The following is a 17,813-nucleotide window of genomic DNA, read 5'->3' as shown; positions in this document are numbered from 1 at the left end:
CAACCCAGGCAGCAGACTGGGGCGTTAAGGTGTCCCCTCAACATGCCTGGCTCTTGCTTCGCTTGGCGTCGGTAACGGCCGGGTACGTCTGTGCTTGGACTGTGACGGTCTTGCTCCCTTATTGCTTGGGAACACTAACGACAATCGCTCACCTCCGGTCAGGCTGGTACACCCCTACCTGGGCTGTGGCCCAAAGGGGGAGATGCCAGAGAAGTTCTGAGCCTGCACCACTAATGCAAAGTACCACAATATTTCACCATCCGCACTGGGCTGAAGTGGAAAAGTACCTGATAAAAGTCCATCAGCTCAGATCCTGTAAGTAGCGATTCTAAGCGAGACCCTTTGAGCTCTCCTGGATTGCAGCGGGCTGTGACCAGCATCCCCCTGAGCTGGGACCCCTCTTGGGCACAAACCTCTCAAGGACGGTCTGCTGATGGATAGCCAGGGCAAGTCAGCCACCTCGAGCTACAACCACTGCCCGTCGAGGAATTGACAGTATTGACTCCAAACTCAGAGGGAAATTTTCACTATAAGCTAGCTTCCTTCATCCACCTCCCTCCTTACCTTCGTGTTTAAATACACGTTTGCCTTGACGCGTGTGGGTGGTATATAGCACTGGGCCCAAATACTTCTGTGTGTACCTGCATGTCTAATGTTTCATGTTTTTATATATACATGGCTATAGCTATACACTTTAAGATACCTTATAGTAAGTTAGTGTCAGTGTTGTCATCTTCAAATCTGTAATTAAGTCACTGTTTTAATCATAATATATTTTAGTGAATTACTTGTAAATCTTTAAATCAATCATTGAGGGCTGCTAAAATTCAACCTTTGATTTACCTCATACTAGCAATACATTTTGAATTGATTAAATTGTAACCACGACACAGAGTAGGTGATAACCCCCCCGTTCCTGGCTGTAAGCTCAGCCAAGGATGGTCACCACCATGGCTGCTGCTTTAGTCTCAGCCCAGCTGCAGGCTGCACCAATCCTTCCAGTGGTGCACGGTCCTGTGATCCTTCCATACGCTCAGAGCTGGCACTCGTGGAAATGCCTTTGCTGTCATCACCATTTGTCTCAGAAGAAATCATTTGATGTCATTTATGTCCTGCAAGATATGATGATTCAGCAAAGCAGCTAAGGATGTGGTCATCTGTTGTGCTGACCCCGTGCCTAAACCGACACTAAAGACAGCACTGTAAATGGGACCATGAAAAGCAAGTGGATTGCTAAAATATGGAAAATAACTATTATTTACATTCATTCTTCAGTGTTTTACTACTGAACCAAAGTGTGGTGAGTTAAATGGAACCTGTTTCATAGCTAAGGCTTCATTTTATTTATGATCTGGATATTTTTTAACTCTTTCCATCTTTTTACACAGGAGTCACCTACAGTCCTCGTGCATTGTTGAGTTGGTTCAACTGAAATGCATGAACAAGGTTGCTATGCCATAAAAACGCCGCTGACTGCTGCTGCCTGAACCGACACAACCCTTCTTCACTCATCACAACGTTGCGTGCTAAGGAGCTGGCACAGCCATTAACGGCGGTTACTGCTCATTTCCTATGTCTGTCTTCCCCAGAGTTTTCTGTTCAACTTTTTATACGTTCTAGTTTCAATGTTTCAGTCTCACTGCAAGTTCATAATGGAGATGGGTTTAGGACTGAAGTTGGCGCCTTTTGAAGCACCTTATGTAGGTTATAGTAACGGTGAAACTCCCTCCCTTTCTCTTGGCTGCTCTTTAGTGCTGTGAACTTACAGCATCTGCCTAGTGAGTTGCATTTCATTCCAGTGTAATTGTTGTGGTTGAATAAACAGGTATCATGAAACTTAACTACGTGGCTTTTTGTTCATTTCTTTCCTGTAGCTGACCTCAGCCCGGTTTCACGAGCATTTAAAGCGCCTGATGACAGTGTCTGTGAGAAGCGTCTCGTCCTTAGCTCCGCAGTCACTCCACAAGCTGCGGGTCGATTTTACCATGTCAGGTACTCCTCAAGCTCTGAGGAGGTTTCCCAGCACCAAGTGACCACAGAAGATGCAGGTTGTGCCCTCATGTTCCAGGGACCCACAAGTGTAACCATGGGGGGTGGCGGGGCAAGCCATAATAAACACACAGTGCTCCGCTCCCCATCCGGGCAGAACTGGGGGTGACTATTTGGGGGGGGCAGGTACAGTTGCAAATAGATTGAGGCCACATCTCCCTGTGGAAGGATTAAGACTCCAGTTCAAAACCAGTTTTGGCCTGGTTTCATTCCCACATACAACACGTGCAAAAGCGCACGCAGGCACGCTTGCTCTCACTATTGCTCTTCCCTCCTTTTACCTTTTTAAATCCTTTTTTTTTTTTCCCCCTTCACTGAATGCTAACAACCCAGTCCCGAGCAAAAGGGCGACACCAAGAAATTGGGGGGTATACATAATGACTTGTTTGAAGCAGACTTCAGTGTCAGCCTACAGTGCAGTGGTTATAATCAGCTGGAAGTAAAACTATTTTAAATAGGTTTGAGGGAAAAAACATTTAAGTTATTTTCCCAGACTTATTTTTTTTGGTGACATTTTGAGATAATTTCATGAAAGCTCCTCATTTTATATATTACATCAGCTCAACAATTTCATATAACTGTACATAATGAAAGGAAATTGCAGGCTATGAAATTTTCTTTAGACCTTTTAACATTGTTCAAATTTTTTTCCCCTTGCACAGGTTCTTTAATGGCAGAAGAACTGAATATCATGTCAGGAACTGACTATTAGTTCTTGGCAGAAAGGTTTGCATGGGCATTTGTGACAACCTGGCAATGGAATAATGGTTAAGAGTTGGCTGACTTCTACAGAGAAAGAAACTTAAATGAGCTCCATCTGAAAATAATTGCTTTCAAAATACAAAATAATGATGGCAGAGGGAGAGAGGAGAGCATGTCCCCTTGTGCGGCGAGGGGCGGGGAGGATCCATCCCTTATCTCATGATACGGCGCTACTGCGAGAGCTGGAGCTGTAACAGCGGCAGCTGTAGCACAAGTTTGGTTCAGAGGCAGAGCAGTGTGCCGGCTCCCAGGCGGTGCAAGCTGCCGGCTTGGGCAGCGCTGCCGGACCCGTGCGCCTTCAGCAGGCTGGAGCCTGGGCACTGCTACCGAGGCCGAGACACGCCAGTACGGGGCCAGCCCATCTTGACCCGTATCTGAGCGCGCAGTGTGGCTCTAAACCACTGTACGGTGCCGCTACTATAAAGTGCCAAATTGTAATCTTTGACTTTCCTAAACCACGTTGCCAACTTTGCAGGCTTAACAGTATCACAGTTAACAAATCAGTTTAGTTTAACACCCTGGAAATAAACCAGGCTTTTTTTGCCACCATGGTTGGGAAGAAGCTGTTGGTTTGCTACGCAGGACTGTCCGTCTCTGAACATAAGAATGCAAAGCCACTTGCTTCATAAATCCCTCTGCCAGAAGATGAGAACATGCAACCACTAGTGTCGACAAACATAGAAAAGGTAGGAGAATTCTCACAGGCTGATCACAAATCCCATTTTCTATAGGTAAGCATTACAGAAATTGGCTAACTGCTGGGTGATTTTTCACAAAAACCAAACACAAAATCTCTTCGTGTTCAACCGAACCCCTTACTGTCGCACTGAGCTCTCCTTGACGTGCACTTCCCCCTCTCCAGCCATAACTCCTTGTTTAGAAAATCAGTTCCAGGGTGGGGAAATAGCTCAGCATAATAAGCACTAATTGGTTCAACTTTGTATTCTTCCTCCAGGAAATTACAGTCAGTTGCCAAGGAAAGGATCTGTGCCACCAAACACAGGCTCCACTGAATTTTTCATCTATTGCTCTGCCAAGCAAGAGAGCGGTTATGTTTGGATGCTGTTGCGTTAGCATGCAAATAAGTTGACTTTTACAGGGGTGGAAGGGTCAGCACTGTTGGAACACACAGCTGGTCGCCCCCCCCCCCCCCCACTAGACACACCAAAAGTCCCTGCAGCCATTAGCAAAATTTTAATGACAGCACTCGAACTGTACAACAGAGATGCAATGGCAACGCTGACCGTACACAGTGATCCTCCAGCCATTGCCCAAGTCAGTTCCATTTTAAAGATGAAGCTTATAAAAATGTGCAATTCTCTCCCAAGATACTGTACACTATTCAGCAAGTTAAAAACTGAAAAAAATCTTTCATTAAAAAAGTCATTACATTATTTGTATACATCGGGAATAGTCTACATAATCGTGTTCATCTAGAAAATATGTGCATTATAAACCACTTCCATGCAATGCAACAATTTCTTATTCAAAGGTGGTATAAAAACACAACACAGCAGCCCTAACCACTAGAACACTATATGTAAAACAAAACAAATGTGCATCCTTTTACTGAATGTGTTAGATGAATAAAATACAATAACAAAGATTCAAAAAGATGGAGATTTTTTTTTTTCATTTGTTTCCACCAAGTGACCATAGTACCAAAAGATACAGGTAACGTGAACTGTGTGTGGTAATCATTTTAGGCCAAGTGCTTCTTCAACTGCTTGTTCGTTGTGCTAACCCGAGCCAGACTGCTGTGTTTCAGATCACTGTGATGTAGTTTCTGCATCTAATAACTCAGTGTTCAATCACCTTGGGAAGTTAAGAGCACTGCACCTATAAAATAGTGTATCTATTGCATCAAAGTATAAAGTGTGTTGCTTACAGTTTAAAAATCTATAGAAAAAGTTTGTTTTCAGTACAAAAATGCTGAAATTTTGTCAAGATATACATTTTGAGATGTGAAATTTAACAGATTCCCTGCGACAGTGAAAAGAGGCTATGAACGTGAGGCTTTATTTAGCTGAGAGCGTGTTTTGGTATGACTGAAGATTCACGGGCTGCTTTCTAAGTTGGTGGAGGCCCATTGGTGTATCGCAGCATGGGATAGAAAGAACGGGCAAAGTTGTTTGCCCGGATGCAGCTGTAGTCTTCCTCGGAGGATGGAATCATGCAAGCCAGAAGTAAAAGCAGTAGAAAGAACAACTGAAGAGGTAAAGCTGCTCGTAATACACGGTAAAAAAAGGAAGGAGACCGAGGAGTTGCTTGAATAGGTTGTGGATGGCTTTCATCTCTGAAAATGAGGAAAAAAAGAAAAAAGAAAAAAAAAGGCACTTTAGAGTTTGAACTAAACAAGTTGTTTTAACCCCCTGTTCTAGGGTTCACACCACCCTTCCAAGATGCAGGGCTGCGTGTCTACAGGAAAATGCATTGCACATTAAACACTTTAACCTTAACTTCACAGCATACAAGACTGCTCAGTGGGAAGCCAGCTGCTGCTTTGAGTTTACTGTCCAAACATTTAGTTGTAATAGCTTAGATCAGTGTGTTTTTACTTCATTTTCAGATACAAGCTTAACTTGTCTCAGGAGGCAAACAAACCACTCTAAATGCACGTTGAAGTAAAAAGGAAAGCCACCATTCAGACTGATGAGGCTCTTCTCTGCCTTGGCATTACCGAGGTCTACCCTCTGACCAAGCCCTAACCCACTGTGGGGGAAGTTCTCCCTTTGCCCTTCCTGGTCTGCTTGTAGTAAGTGGCTCTAAGCTGCAAGTTTCTTTTTCCAGGTATGCTGGTGGAATTAAAGACTTAAAACTAAAACGTTCCCTCATTTGGCACAAAAGTATTTTTTCAAGAGTAAAGACAAGCCAAGGTTGCACAAGGTGCAGAGGTCTAGGAGTAGGAGTGCGAAAGGAAACCATTCACCAAGGTGCAGCCCAGAGCTGGTAGGTGGAGGAGACACTACGGGTGGGCAGAAATCACCTCCACCTGCATGTCAACCTGTGAGGAACAGCTGCCCAGGCTTCTGCTGGCACTCGGCTCACCTCTGCCGTTTTCACTATCCTTCAAGAGACCAGGCAAATATAAAGTAATACCTTGTGCTGCTGCTGTTTCTGCCATCTGCAGTTCTCCTTGCAGGGATCTGTTGAGAGAAATAGCTTTTACTATCTGAGTTTCAGAAACTACAAGGAATTTCTATTTCTTGAAAAAGACAGGTGTAGACTTTCAACTGCTGTTGTAAATTCTGTAATAAGGTACAAGCATCTAAAGGGTAAAATGATTACATTTAAGGAACTTTCACGTTAAATATGTCAAAATATGCTGTATACTGATAGCAAGATATTAGAAAAAAATACTTGCCTTCTTCACAGCAGGGCTGGATTTGGCTGTGACTGGCTTATAGACTCCCGAGTCCAAGTCATCTGGAACTAGCAGGAATGCTCTGGTATCCTAAAAGGTAACCACACCTTCCTCCTTAAAATGCATATTCAAAACTCACAACAGATGAAGTGCAAAGAGCCATCTTTCATTGCCTCTCTGCAGGTACACAGCCCACAGCCTCTTCAGCTGTGCAGAACCAGTGGTAAACAAATGCTGCAGTCCACCAGCATAAAGAAATGATTTACTATTGTGCTAGTTTTGGTTGGGATAGAGTTAATTTTCTTCATAGTAGCTGGTATGGGGCTGTGGTTTGGATCTGTGCTGAAAGCAGTGTTGATGACACAGGGATGTTTTAGTTACTGCTGAGCAGAGCTTACACCGAGCCAAGGGCTTTTCTGCCTCTCACCCCACCCCAGCAGCGAGTAGGCTGGGGGTGCACAAGGAGCTGGGAGGGGACACAGCCAGGACAGCTGACCCCAACTGCCCAAAGGGATATTCCATACCATATGATGTCATGCTCAGTATATAAAACTGGGGGAAGAAGGATGAAGGGGGCACACTGGGAGTAATGCGTTTGTCTTCCCGAGTCACCGTTACATGTCCTGCTTTCCTGCAGATGGCTGAGCACCTGCCTGCCGATGGGAAGCAGGGAATGAATTCCTGGTTTTGCTTTGCTTGCGTGCGTGGCTTTTGCTTTACCTATTAAACTGTCTTTATCTCAACCCATGAGTTTTCTCACTTTTTTTACTCTTCTGATTCTCTCCCCCATCCCACTGCGGGGGAGTGAGCAAGCGGCTGTGTGGGGCTTAGCTGCCAGCTGGGGTTAAACTATGACAACTATGCACAACCTGAAGGAAGTATGATGGAAGTGGTGCGTACAGGTATTCACTTGAAAATCTCTCTCTGACAGCTCTCAGGATAAGCACTGTATTGCCATGAACTACAACTCCTATGTGCTCCTTACACACTCCTAGCCTGATACTTGGTATGGCTCATAGGATTATTCAGGTTGGAATGGACCTCAGGAAGTTCATCTAGTCCAACCTCCTGCCCAAAGCAAGGTCAGCTATGAGACCAGACCAAAAGCCTTGTTCAAAGCTTTATTCTGTCTGCTCCTCAAACCCCTCAAGGACAGAGACTGCACAAATCCTCTGGACATTCCGTTTCAATACCATACTAGCCTTGTGGTGCTGAAGTTTTTCCTATAGCCAGAATTAATTATTCTTTTTTCAACTTATGAAGGAAGAAATACTTAAATTTTAAGCCAGTCTTTTCTAAATACCTTTACTTTTGGTATGTTATTATTTTTCAGTAAGACAGATCCATCAGTAACTATTTAAAGTCTGACTCACCAGATTTCCTTGTATTGTTTTTAAGTCATGTGAAACTTGTTCAATAAGCTGTTTCAGTTTCCTTCCAATTACATGGACCTTCTCATCAGCTTCAATGTAATCACCATCGGATTTAAGCAGCAGATAAGCAGTGAGTTCTTGAAGTGAATTTACTTTAAGCTGTTGTTCCAGCAGCTCCTTCTCCAGTTGCTTAGAACAAACAAACAAAAACCAGTGCAACAGTCTGTTAGTCTCAATTTTAGGGATGTTCTCACAAAAGGAGGAACTCTGGAAGGCTTTAAAGAACAACTCAACCTGCCTGGGAATCTGCACTACGTAGGAATGGCTATTACAGCCACATACGAAGTTCTCTTGAAGAGACTGGTTGTACCTGCTTGAACTAACATTTAGAAATAGTTCTAGCAGTAATTAATCCATAGGGAAAAGACATTAAATCTTGGAAACTGGAAGTCTTACTCCAGCATAAACGCTGTTCATATGGAACTTAATTATGATGTATAATTTTGGAAAAAATGCCTCACACAGGCAATCTCTTAGTCCATTTCAGAAACCAGGCAGGTGCCTGAATACAGCAGGTTTGAGGACAGGCCATAGACATCTTGAGAAATAAACATACTGGTCTTCATTTTGTGGTGAGAGCTACTGACTCACTGGAAGAGCTGAGGTGCTGTAGTTAAGACTAGACTTACCATTAGCTCCTTTTGGCATTCCAGTATTGTATTGAGGTCAGCATTTGGATCTGTGATTTGTGCTTCATTCCTTCGGCTATCAGCACTTGCCAACCACAGGATTAGTTTTTGGCTCTGATCATGGAAGTCCTAGAGAAACAAAAGATTTACACATAAGAGAAAACACACTTTTGCAGTGCTTTCACCTGGCTTTGCCTACAAACAAAATGACCAGCCCAGATTAGACAGAGCCAACAACAAATTCACGATTAGTGAGGCTACAGCAACCTAGTTAAACTATTCCACCTATGTAACAAAAGGATATTACCCAGTTCAAAGATATTTTTACCAAATCCTTTAAACCCAACGGAGTCAAGTTTATAAGAAAATTGTCTTGGATTCTGAGCAACCATTCCACCAATGTGCAGGAATTACCCCTCAGCCCTCTCCCCTTATCTACCCTGCAGTAGCACCCCAAAGAGGAGTTTTCCCTTATAAGCTGGCACGTGGTATGCACCTGGCAATGCAGTAGGGCTTGTTGTAAACTCTTCCTCCAGTTGTCCAATGCACGAGTTGCTTTTTCCCAATGCAAGTTCACCTTCCGAAGCCTGTTCTGAAGCTCTTTGAACTCTGTGCTATCCGCTTTCTGGAATTCTTTGCTGCTCATGTTAACAGAAAGCACCACTGCCTTGTAGTTATCAAATGCTTTAAGCATGTCCTGGTAGAAAAAGAGGATTAGGAGCTTCTATGAATGATGAAAAACATGTTGTTTATTTACAATAAAACTACACCCTCAAAAGAATCACAGGTATTGGAGAAAGCTGTTAGAATCTAGTGGCTTTTCAGATACTGCTAAGGAACATATGGAGGTAGGTGGCCTTTTTTATTTTTATTTTTTTTTAAAGCAAACCCCTTCATTTTGAAGAAAACAAATCTGGTTGGGTCTGTGCTTCTCCCTAAGTCACAGGCATTATGGCTTAATCCACATCTGCTCTTCATTCCTCTGAGCTGCCTCTTTCCCTGACATTTGGAGAAATATTCCCATAGGTTATCACATGGTATTTTCTCTTGATTTATAAAGGTTTTGCCACCTCAGAATCCTAGAATAATGCTGAAAGGGACATCTGGACGTCTATACTCCATCTGCCTGCTCCAAGTGGGGCCAACTTCAAACTCTGAGCCGGCTGCTCAGGGCCCCATCCAGTCAAATTTTGAATATCTCACAGGATGCAGATTTCCCATCCCCTCTGCGCCTCTGGTCCCACATCAAGCCACCCTAGTGTGAGAAATTCTTTTGCTTCTCTTTAGTCAGAGTTTGTCAGCCCATTTCTCTGACTTATCAAGGTCCTCCTGAATGGCCTCCCTCCTCTCCCTTAAAACTGAAGGGGGAAATATGGAATTTGCTAAGACGTGGCTGTATCACCTAACCACCCTTATGTGAAGGTAGAACCCGTATTTTTGAAGTTGTTTTTTTAAAAAATGAATGCCAAACAATACCTCATACCCTCAAGAAGTTTACAGTTTCAATCAAGGGTACTCAGTCTTTTTCAAGTTACAGGCTCTTGCAGTAGAAAAGAGCGAGCTGCAGGATGAGTCCTGCAATCAACACAGCTCAGATTGCTTTTCTTAGCAGCCTTCATAACTAGGAGTGTCAATCTGTATAATTCCCAAGATCTGTGTCCCACTTGTTGAAAACTGCTGGTCTAAATTACATTTCGCCCAACAAAGAGCCCTGTCTCCCTCCTTCGAACAACAAAGTTTCTTTCAATATCAGATAATACAAACAGTCCATCTCAAACTCCTAAATACTGGTAAGCCAGTCTGCAGCCAGACTGGCTTTATCTTTATCCAGGGCAACTGCGATATCCTGACATCTCATGAAATTCATGTCTTAGAGCGTGCTGGCTCTTTTAGACATCCATAGAAAGCCAAGCTGTCTGAAAAGGGGATTTACAGCCAGCTGGACTCCTCTTAAGAAAATGCAGAAGAGAGAAGCAAAAGTGAAGCTCTGCTCCTTGAAGAGGTCTGACAGCTAACTCCAACCTCAATGGAAGCACCTCCCTCCACTTGTGAGGCATCACCGAGCCTTTCCTGGCGCTTGGTGCCAAAGCCAGGTTGACTACTTAAGGACGTGTAGGCTTAAGCATACTCTCAACATGCCTAAGAGATCCCTCCTCTGTCCTGTAGTGTCTTGTTTGTGAGCATCACCCCAAGTGTGACGCCAAACTGACCAGCAGCCATATGGGTGACTCCATATGAGGCTGCTGGCAGAAGGGTGAGCACACCCTTTTGCACTCCCACGAGTGTTAGGAACACTTGCTCTCTCAGAGTTCCACCTGAGACCTAAGTCCTAGGGACCTAGCACTTACATGTACCCTGGGAACCTGCTGGTTCAACTTGAATACCTGACTTAGTTCTAATTACGGAAGCTGAAAGTCATAGCAGGTAACATAATATGATCACACACGCTGACAAATGTTCACGTTATTGTCTCTCTAACTGTTCTATTACTTGGCTGAAGATTAGCAGACTGAATTTATCTTGTTTCTTGTTTTTAACTAATACATTCTATTCAATGAGAAATCTGCATTTGCTAAGCAAAAAAATGCAACTGCACGTTTTGAAAGGATGTGTCCTTCAACTATTGGACAAAGGTGCTCTATAGAGCTAAGATTTATTGCAAACACCATATTGGTAAAAACCACAGCTTCAGAGCAGTTCTTTCTCAGTCTCCCTGTTGGAGCTACCACCCCACCCCCCCTTATTTCAATTAAAAAAAAAATCTGCCTGGACTTTGCAGCCTATAGACGTGGTAATTTTCAATCTGTTTCTGGTTTGCATAAAGGGGAATGGCACAGAACAAGGAAAAAATGCCAATATCACAGCTCAGAATACCCAACCTGCAAGACAAGGCTTGACCTAGGCATGTAGGGAGTCTAAGCCTTCATTATTTAGCTTTCTTCTATGTTTATTTTCTAAAACCAAAAGCCTAAAAAGAAAAGTTTGGGGCTGAATGTTTTGTCTGAGAGAGAATAAAGCATCTCTGCAAGAAAACAGAAAGGAAGAGGTTTTTATTTCAGCCTGGCTGCCTGTTGTACCCAGGCATATTGCCTGCAAATCTCTGCATATGAAGACAGAAGGACCTTGCTTAACTACTCTTTAGTCCTCTCAGCTGAAAACAGCTTAGCTCCTCCGTGGCACACGCCCATTGTTATCAGTATTCATGCTGCCCATAGATTCTAGGAGCACAAAGACAATGATAAAGAGCATCAGCATCTTGAAATCCCACTTCTCAGCATGCCATAACTTACTTTCAATTTCTTGATCCTTTGTTCCAACTCCTGCATGCTGGTTGGAGGTTTCACTTTTTGTAGCTCTTTCAGCTCTTCCTCAGTTTTATCAAGCCAAGCAGAGATATCGCTGAGATCTGAGTTCAGCTGCTGCCACTGCTGCAATTTCTGTTTCATCCTAAGTTTATTCCTGAGGTCTTGAGCTTGGATGAGCTCCCACCTATCAATAATGCCTACAAATGACAGAACAACAAACGTTTAAATCTTCTGCAAGGTGAAGAGTGTGTAAAACAGATGCAAAGAGTTTTACAAGTAAATTATTCTCCAATCTACCCAAGGCCAAATAATTGCTACCATGTACTACTGTTATCCAGATACATTTTTTCATGAGATTCTGCAGTCTGTAAGTTTCGTTATTACTGGCCAAGTTATCCACGTAGTAATGCTACACAGGATTTTAATCACATTAATTGAGGATGTTCTAATTCACCTGGAAGAACAGAGTAAATCTAAGAGATGAAATTCCAGTTGTGATTTGTTAGACACCAAAATTCATCATGTGACAAAGTATGATCCAGCAGTTAGAATTTGGGTTTACGTTTCATCAATTCAGCGCTAAAGGAGATGGAGATGCCACCTGTGTGATCACTAACACTATTTCTGGAAGCACATCTAAGCCCTCAGAGGTTTTTTCTATTCATCCCATGTATGGGACTCAATCCTGGTCTATTTGTGAGACCACAGACTAAGTAAGCTGGTGCATATAGCTGCAGTCTTCTTTTTATCACTTGATTCGCTTTTGCGATTGCAGTACAGATGTGTTATTACAATCTCAAGCACCTGAAACCAGGAATGAGGTCCTTAAAGGTTAAGAGAACCAGCTTGTTGGCCTATTTGGAAGAAAGGAGCACAGTGAAGACAGTGAAGAACAGAATATGTTACCAGCTTTGACAAAACATTTCCATAAATGGGAGCTGTAGCATCTTGTTATATGGAGTACCAATAACTGAGAAAATGAACTACAGCAATCTTATTTTAGACAGAGACACACTTCTTTGGTTTGAAATCTGATTAAAAGTCTCTGAAGTATTCAGTATCACACAGAAGTGAAATTGCTCCCATTCATTCCCACCAGCAAAGAGACAGAAGTGTATTATGAGTGACAAAAAGCTCAATTCTGGCAGGAAATGTAAAAGCTTAGAACAGCAAATGTGAGTTGGACAGTATCAGGTGAGAATACAGCTCAGCAAATCTTAGCAAAATACATTAATTTAGAGGATAGCAGTTTACTTCTATTTATTCCCAAAGCAAACACGCTGCCTTTGTGCCATCTCTCCTTTGTCTCCCCCAGAGCCCCAGGACACACACCCCAGCACCAAAGGCACTCCTAACGCCCTGTACCTGACTGCTTCTCTGCAGCTGCTATATTCACAAGCTCTTGGTCATCTTGGGGTTCTTCATCGTTCATGTTAGCAGACATAATTTTCTCCTTGTTGATGCTGCTGCTGCTGGCAGAGCTGAGCTGCTTCACCTGGAATGACATTTCGGTGGGTGAGCCCTGCAGGTTAACAAGTCATCAAAGGTCAAACTTAACTTGTATTACTTTGGGGTGGTTGGGATGCCGCTGAGCTCTTGCATGTCAGATTTAGCACTGGGCTTCCGAATCTTTGCTAACAGTTTATACCAGCTGTCTGAGCCTTCTCAATAAACAAACACACATCATAGGGATGCTAATTATTACAAGACTGGACACGGCAGACTAATTGCTTTTGCACTACACGTACTAGACAATGTACATTTGCAGATGCTTTTTATTGGATTCTGGGTCTTGGCAATATTGGCTCGAAGGCTCTAAGCCTGGATTAATAATGACAAAATCAGCCAGAAACCAGTACCATCTTGTGCCTGGAAGAGTGCTGACAACTGGTCCAGATGCACTGAGCCTGGCAGCTGCTGGCGAAGACTGAGGTACCAACCACCAATAGCCATTTCGGCACATTTTTCAGTGCCCAGAGGCAGATTAAATGGTGGGTTGCATGCTAGAAAAGGACCCTTCAAACCAGTCTGCTTAGGAAAGGGAGATATGTCAGTAATATCAAGGGAAGATATTGACACCCTCTCATTGGGCAAGGTAAATTCTCCTAGACTTGTCCTACAACAGTAGAGGAAGTCAATTCCTCCAGACACTGACTCTGATCAGGAGCCTAACATGATTGTTCTGAATTGCTTTAAAGAAGCTTTTCTAGTGAGTGGATAGAGACTCTTACTGGTTACCTGAGCCACCATAAATAATGTCTAACTTTGCATAGAGTGAACATTCCCCCCACAACTAATCTTTTCCTCAATGCTGGAGGAGGTAGGAGGATGGAGTTACACAGGAACAACAAACAGACTGTGTAGTACAGGTTCAGTGCCCACAGAGCCTCCAACTCACATAGTCTGGCTTATAGGGAGTACTTGTCTCTGGACCAGACAACACATTTCCAACCATCTCTGCCTGGTTGTATCGGTGTTTTCTGCACACTGGGCTATCTGGAGAATGCCAAGGATGAGCTTCTGAAGCAGACTTTCCTGAAAGAAATAAAACCAAAACCATATGCCACGAGTGCAAAATCCCATCTCCACAAGGAAGCTGTTGCTTTGTATTAAGTTAGAAAGCGCTCTGAATAAAATGGCATCAAGTTATGGCATAAAAATGACAGTATTGCAGCTTTCCTTGCAAAGCATGCACATTTGCAAAACATCAACGGTGTTTCAAAGGTAATGAGATGAGAGCCATGCAGTTATGGGACATTCTGTTTTCTTCTGGAAAATGCTTGAATACAGGTATGAGTATTCAAAAAATAAAAGAAAAAGGCTGCACTGTGGTTTTGGAAAGTTTGCATCCCAACAATACTATGACATATCTGCAACGCATTTCAGTAGCAACAAGTATAGACATGTCCTGATTTGGAGAACGTTCGTTCTGGAGTTAAAGACAGGACACACACGGTTCTGTCATGCACAAACCCCCCCAAAATACTTGCAGAGTTGGAGCTATTTCCTTCAGTAATTACGCAATCAAAATTAGAACAACCAAAAAAAGTGCTACTACCCAGAGCAAACCACCAAGAAGGTACCAAAAGACTTTGGATCAATACAATGAAATGCACATTAACCACCTTGGCATTTACCAGGCAAAATCTAAATGATGTGTTCTTGACTGCTTTGTAATGTACATGTGAATACTGCAGCATAAGAACACCATGACAGGATGAGACATGGTGTCCACACAAGGCAGGAAGTCAGACATTACATATGAGAGAGGTTGAGGAATATAGCGTGCAGCACAGGGAGATTGCCATGTTCAGACACATGCATTAGCAGGTGCCTACCAGAAGATGCTTTCAAAGTTTTTGTGGTCATTTTAAGATATGCCTCAGGATTTTCAGTGATTTCTACATCTGAAAAAAGAATAATGTCATTTTCCTCACTATTCAATATTTTCCAACTATTAAAAACAACTGAAACAATGAGGGACAGCAAAGACAAAGAACAATATAAGTTGTTGGTGCTATTTTCATCAAACATTCTTAAAAAGTAAAGTTTCTAAAAACCTTATGTTTCTGAAAATATAAGCTTGGTTTAGACAATACCATTCCGTTCCTTCATCAAGACATCAAGAGATGAGACTGCTCATATCTATTAATAGTACTTGAAAACCAACCAACAACGTGGGATTAAGAACTCAATCCCCCTCCCTTCCCACACAGGGACATCCTGCAGTTGTCCATGTCAAAACAAACAGCTGGCAATTGGTTCTCACCTGACAGAGCACTGTAGTATGTTGCTTCTTCTTCGTCTTCGTGAGAGGAAGAACCTCCCACATCACCTGTATGATCCCATTCGAGTGGGATGGAGTCAACACTGACAGGGGTTTCACAGCCCGATCGTTCATGACCTTGAGAAGGGGGCATAAGGTGGCAAAGGGACTGTGGTGAAGAGGGCCCCTCACTGATGGCCTTCTTATGCCAGGGATCGTTCTGGATTTCTCTGGAGTCTTCTGGATCTGTCTCATTTTCAGAGGTCTCTTTGTCATCATCCAATCCCTAAAAAGAAATAACAATTATTGCATACCAATAGGATTTACAATAGATCTACACTGCTTAATGAGCTAATGATTGAGCCACACACTACTACTGGGGACTGTTTTGCAGTTAGCTGCAGTAATCGAAGACCACATGCCTAAAATTAAAGGGAAGCGTCATTTCTGCCTCCTTCCTCGTTTGCCAAAACAATCACAGAATCATAGAATGGTTTGGGTTGGAAGGGACCTCAAAGATCATCTAGTTCCAACCCCCCTGCTGCAGGCAGGGACACCCTCAGCTACCTCCCCTCTTTCATGACACTCAACCACCACTATAACACCTCTTTCCAGTTTGCACGCAGGGGTACCCAGTTCCAAACAGACTGCACAGGTCAGCAATGAAATGAAGCTCAGGCAGGGGTGAACAGCTGCTTGTAGATGGACACATTACTTTCTCTACCTGGCTTTTAAAAAGATGTTCTTTCTTTTTGAGCCAAAGCAAACTGAGAATCAGCTAAACATTCCCAGTGAAAAGCAAAGAGCATGCTGTTCCCCATTCGGGGTTCCCACAAGAAAGTGGACAGATGGAGCCTCACAAACAAAACCATAATGAGATATTCTAAGCACGTTACTGAAATGAAACAAAACAAAGTGATACTAAAAACACCAAAAAAGCTTCTGAAGCCCTCAAGCCACTACTATCTAAATAGTAACCCTGTGAATTACTTCCATGCTATTATCCAGATTCTGCAGATGGAGACCCAACATGAGAGGCATGAGGAGACAAGACTGGCGACAAAGATTTAGCAAAGCTGGCACAACTACTACGGAGCTCCTGACCCTTTTGAGCTCAAACCAACCAAGTGAAGCTGCTAGGGATAAGCAATGAACATTGCAGTTCAAACACCAAAATCTTGCAAAGCATCTAAACAACTTTTGCTTCTTACAGGATGCCTTGAAGTCAGTCTTTGATGGAACCGGGCAACTCGCCCAAACACTTCCTGACAGTATCTATGAAGTTCTTCCAATTCGTCTTCAATCAGGGTAGCATCCAAAGGCTCACTCTTCTGAATCAACTGCTCCCCAAAAACGATTAGCTGATCAATCTTATTCGTGTTTAGTGTTATTTCCTGCTGGAAACCCTATTTGGAACATACAAGAAAAACAATTACTTCTGCAACGTCCCTTTCTAGCCTAAGGTTTGTCCTTTTCTCGCTCACTGCAGTGACAGAAAAGCAGCAAATGACATTGTTGTTTAATTTCATTTGGCAAATATCTTTTTACTCAAGCGGTCCAGAGGTTTGTTTTATTAGTATTACAGATCCAATTAAGTGGCATTTTCCACCCATGTGTACATCAATATCATTGCAGTGTCCTGAGCCTGCAGGGGATCACAATATGAGAGTTTAGCTAATCAGAATTTATTTTTCTGTTGGGTACACACAATCTTTTTCTCAGTAACAAAGAAGTTTAGCTGGTTGGGCCTCCAGCCTACACAATAGTAAATCTGCATCTCAAAACAATTAACAGTGCAGAGGTAAAGGAGAAACAAGCACAGGAGCAGGTAACAAAGAACTAGTATTTTCTTTATAATTGTTGCACATGCCTGCTGTCTTATTTCTGTTTGAAAGTCCCAGCTACAAACAATGCACTCAGAGGAGAGATCCTACCTTAATGCCAATTCAAAAGAATTCTCCCCAGAAAAGAATGCCTGAATTTAGGAATGTAGCTTTTACTGTTAACATGCATGTGCTCCTTTCCAGGCCTGATATCACTGTCACTGACACTTGCGTTAGGAGAAAACGGCAGAATAGAACTGAGCTTGAACACTGAATCTGAATTTAAATACTGTACAGTTTAATCTTCATTCGGGGGATAAGGCTTAACAATTTACTGGTGTCTTAAAACAAATATAGCCCTACAGAGATCTGTTGGCTATTGTAAAGTTCCAGAAAAGTAGATGATTCTGTCAAGAAAGGGCAGCCCAATAGGATCAGCTGGGCTGTATTAAACAACTGCTTTATAAGGATACGTACATTTAACTGGCGCATTTTGTCATCAAAGTTACTTTTTGAGAAGTGCTCCACATTTGTCAGCTGGAGGTCCATTTCCGTGAGCCAAACAAGGATGCTTTCCCTCGTCCCCTCAAACTCATCCCTCCGATTGGTGAAGTGCTGAGTAGGAAGAAGGGAGCCAGTGTTACAAGACTTCAGCTACTAAAAAAAGATGGTCACAGGAGTC

The 17,813-nt window shown here is 42.9% G+C and overlaps 1 protein-coding gene across 1 annotated transcript in view; it reads right to left on the bottom strand.

The window, feature by feature from the left end:
• Positions 1–3,989: 3,989 nt before the first annotated feature.
• Positions 3,990–17,813, bottom strand: part of SYNE2 (spectrin repeat containing nuclear envelope protein 2) — a 203,313-nt gene continuing 189,489 nt past the window's right edge. Inside the window, exons 106-118 of the mRNA XM_075753365.1 lie at positions 17,609–17,746; positions 16,520–16,714; positions 15,312–15,594; positions 14,881–14,949; positions 13,941–14,077; positions 12,908–13,037; positions 11,528–11,739; positions 8,734–8,934; positions 8,238–8,366; positions 7,549–7,737; positions 6,176–6,265; positions 5,911–5,957; positions 3,990–5,107 (exon numbers count right to left, since the gene is read on the bottom strand). Coding sequence (XP_075609480.1) covers positions 4,882–5,107; positions 5,911–5,957; positions 6,176–6,265; positions 7,549–7,737; positions 8,238–8,366; positions 8,734–8,934; positions 11,528–11,739; positions 12,908–13,037; positions 13,941–14,077; positions 14,881–14,949; positions 15,312–15,594; positions 16,520–16,714; positions 17,609–17,746 — 2,046 coding nt within the window. The 3' untranslated portion in view covers positions 3,990–4,881. The remainder of the gene's footprint in view (positions 5,108–5,910; positions 5,958–6,175; positions 6,266–7,548; positions 7,738–8,237; positions 8,367–8,733; positions 8,935–11,527; positions 11,740–12,907; positions 13,038–13,940; positions 14,078–14,880; positions 14,950–15,311; positions 15,595–16,519; positions 16,715–17,608; positions 17,747–17,813) is intronic.

This window comes from Balearica regulorum, chromosome 5, assembly GCF_011004875.1.
Source record: "Balearica regulorum gibbericeps isolate bBalReg1 chromosome 5, bBalReg1.pri, whole genome shotgun sequence".
In the NCBI taxonomy this organism is placed as follows: Eukaryota; Metazoa; Chordata; class Aves; order Gruiformes; family Gruidae; genus Balearica; species Balearica regulorum.
Note: the sequence above shows the minus strand (reverse complement) of the source record. Positions and strands in the feature narration are given on the sequence as shown.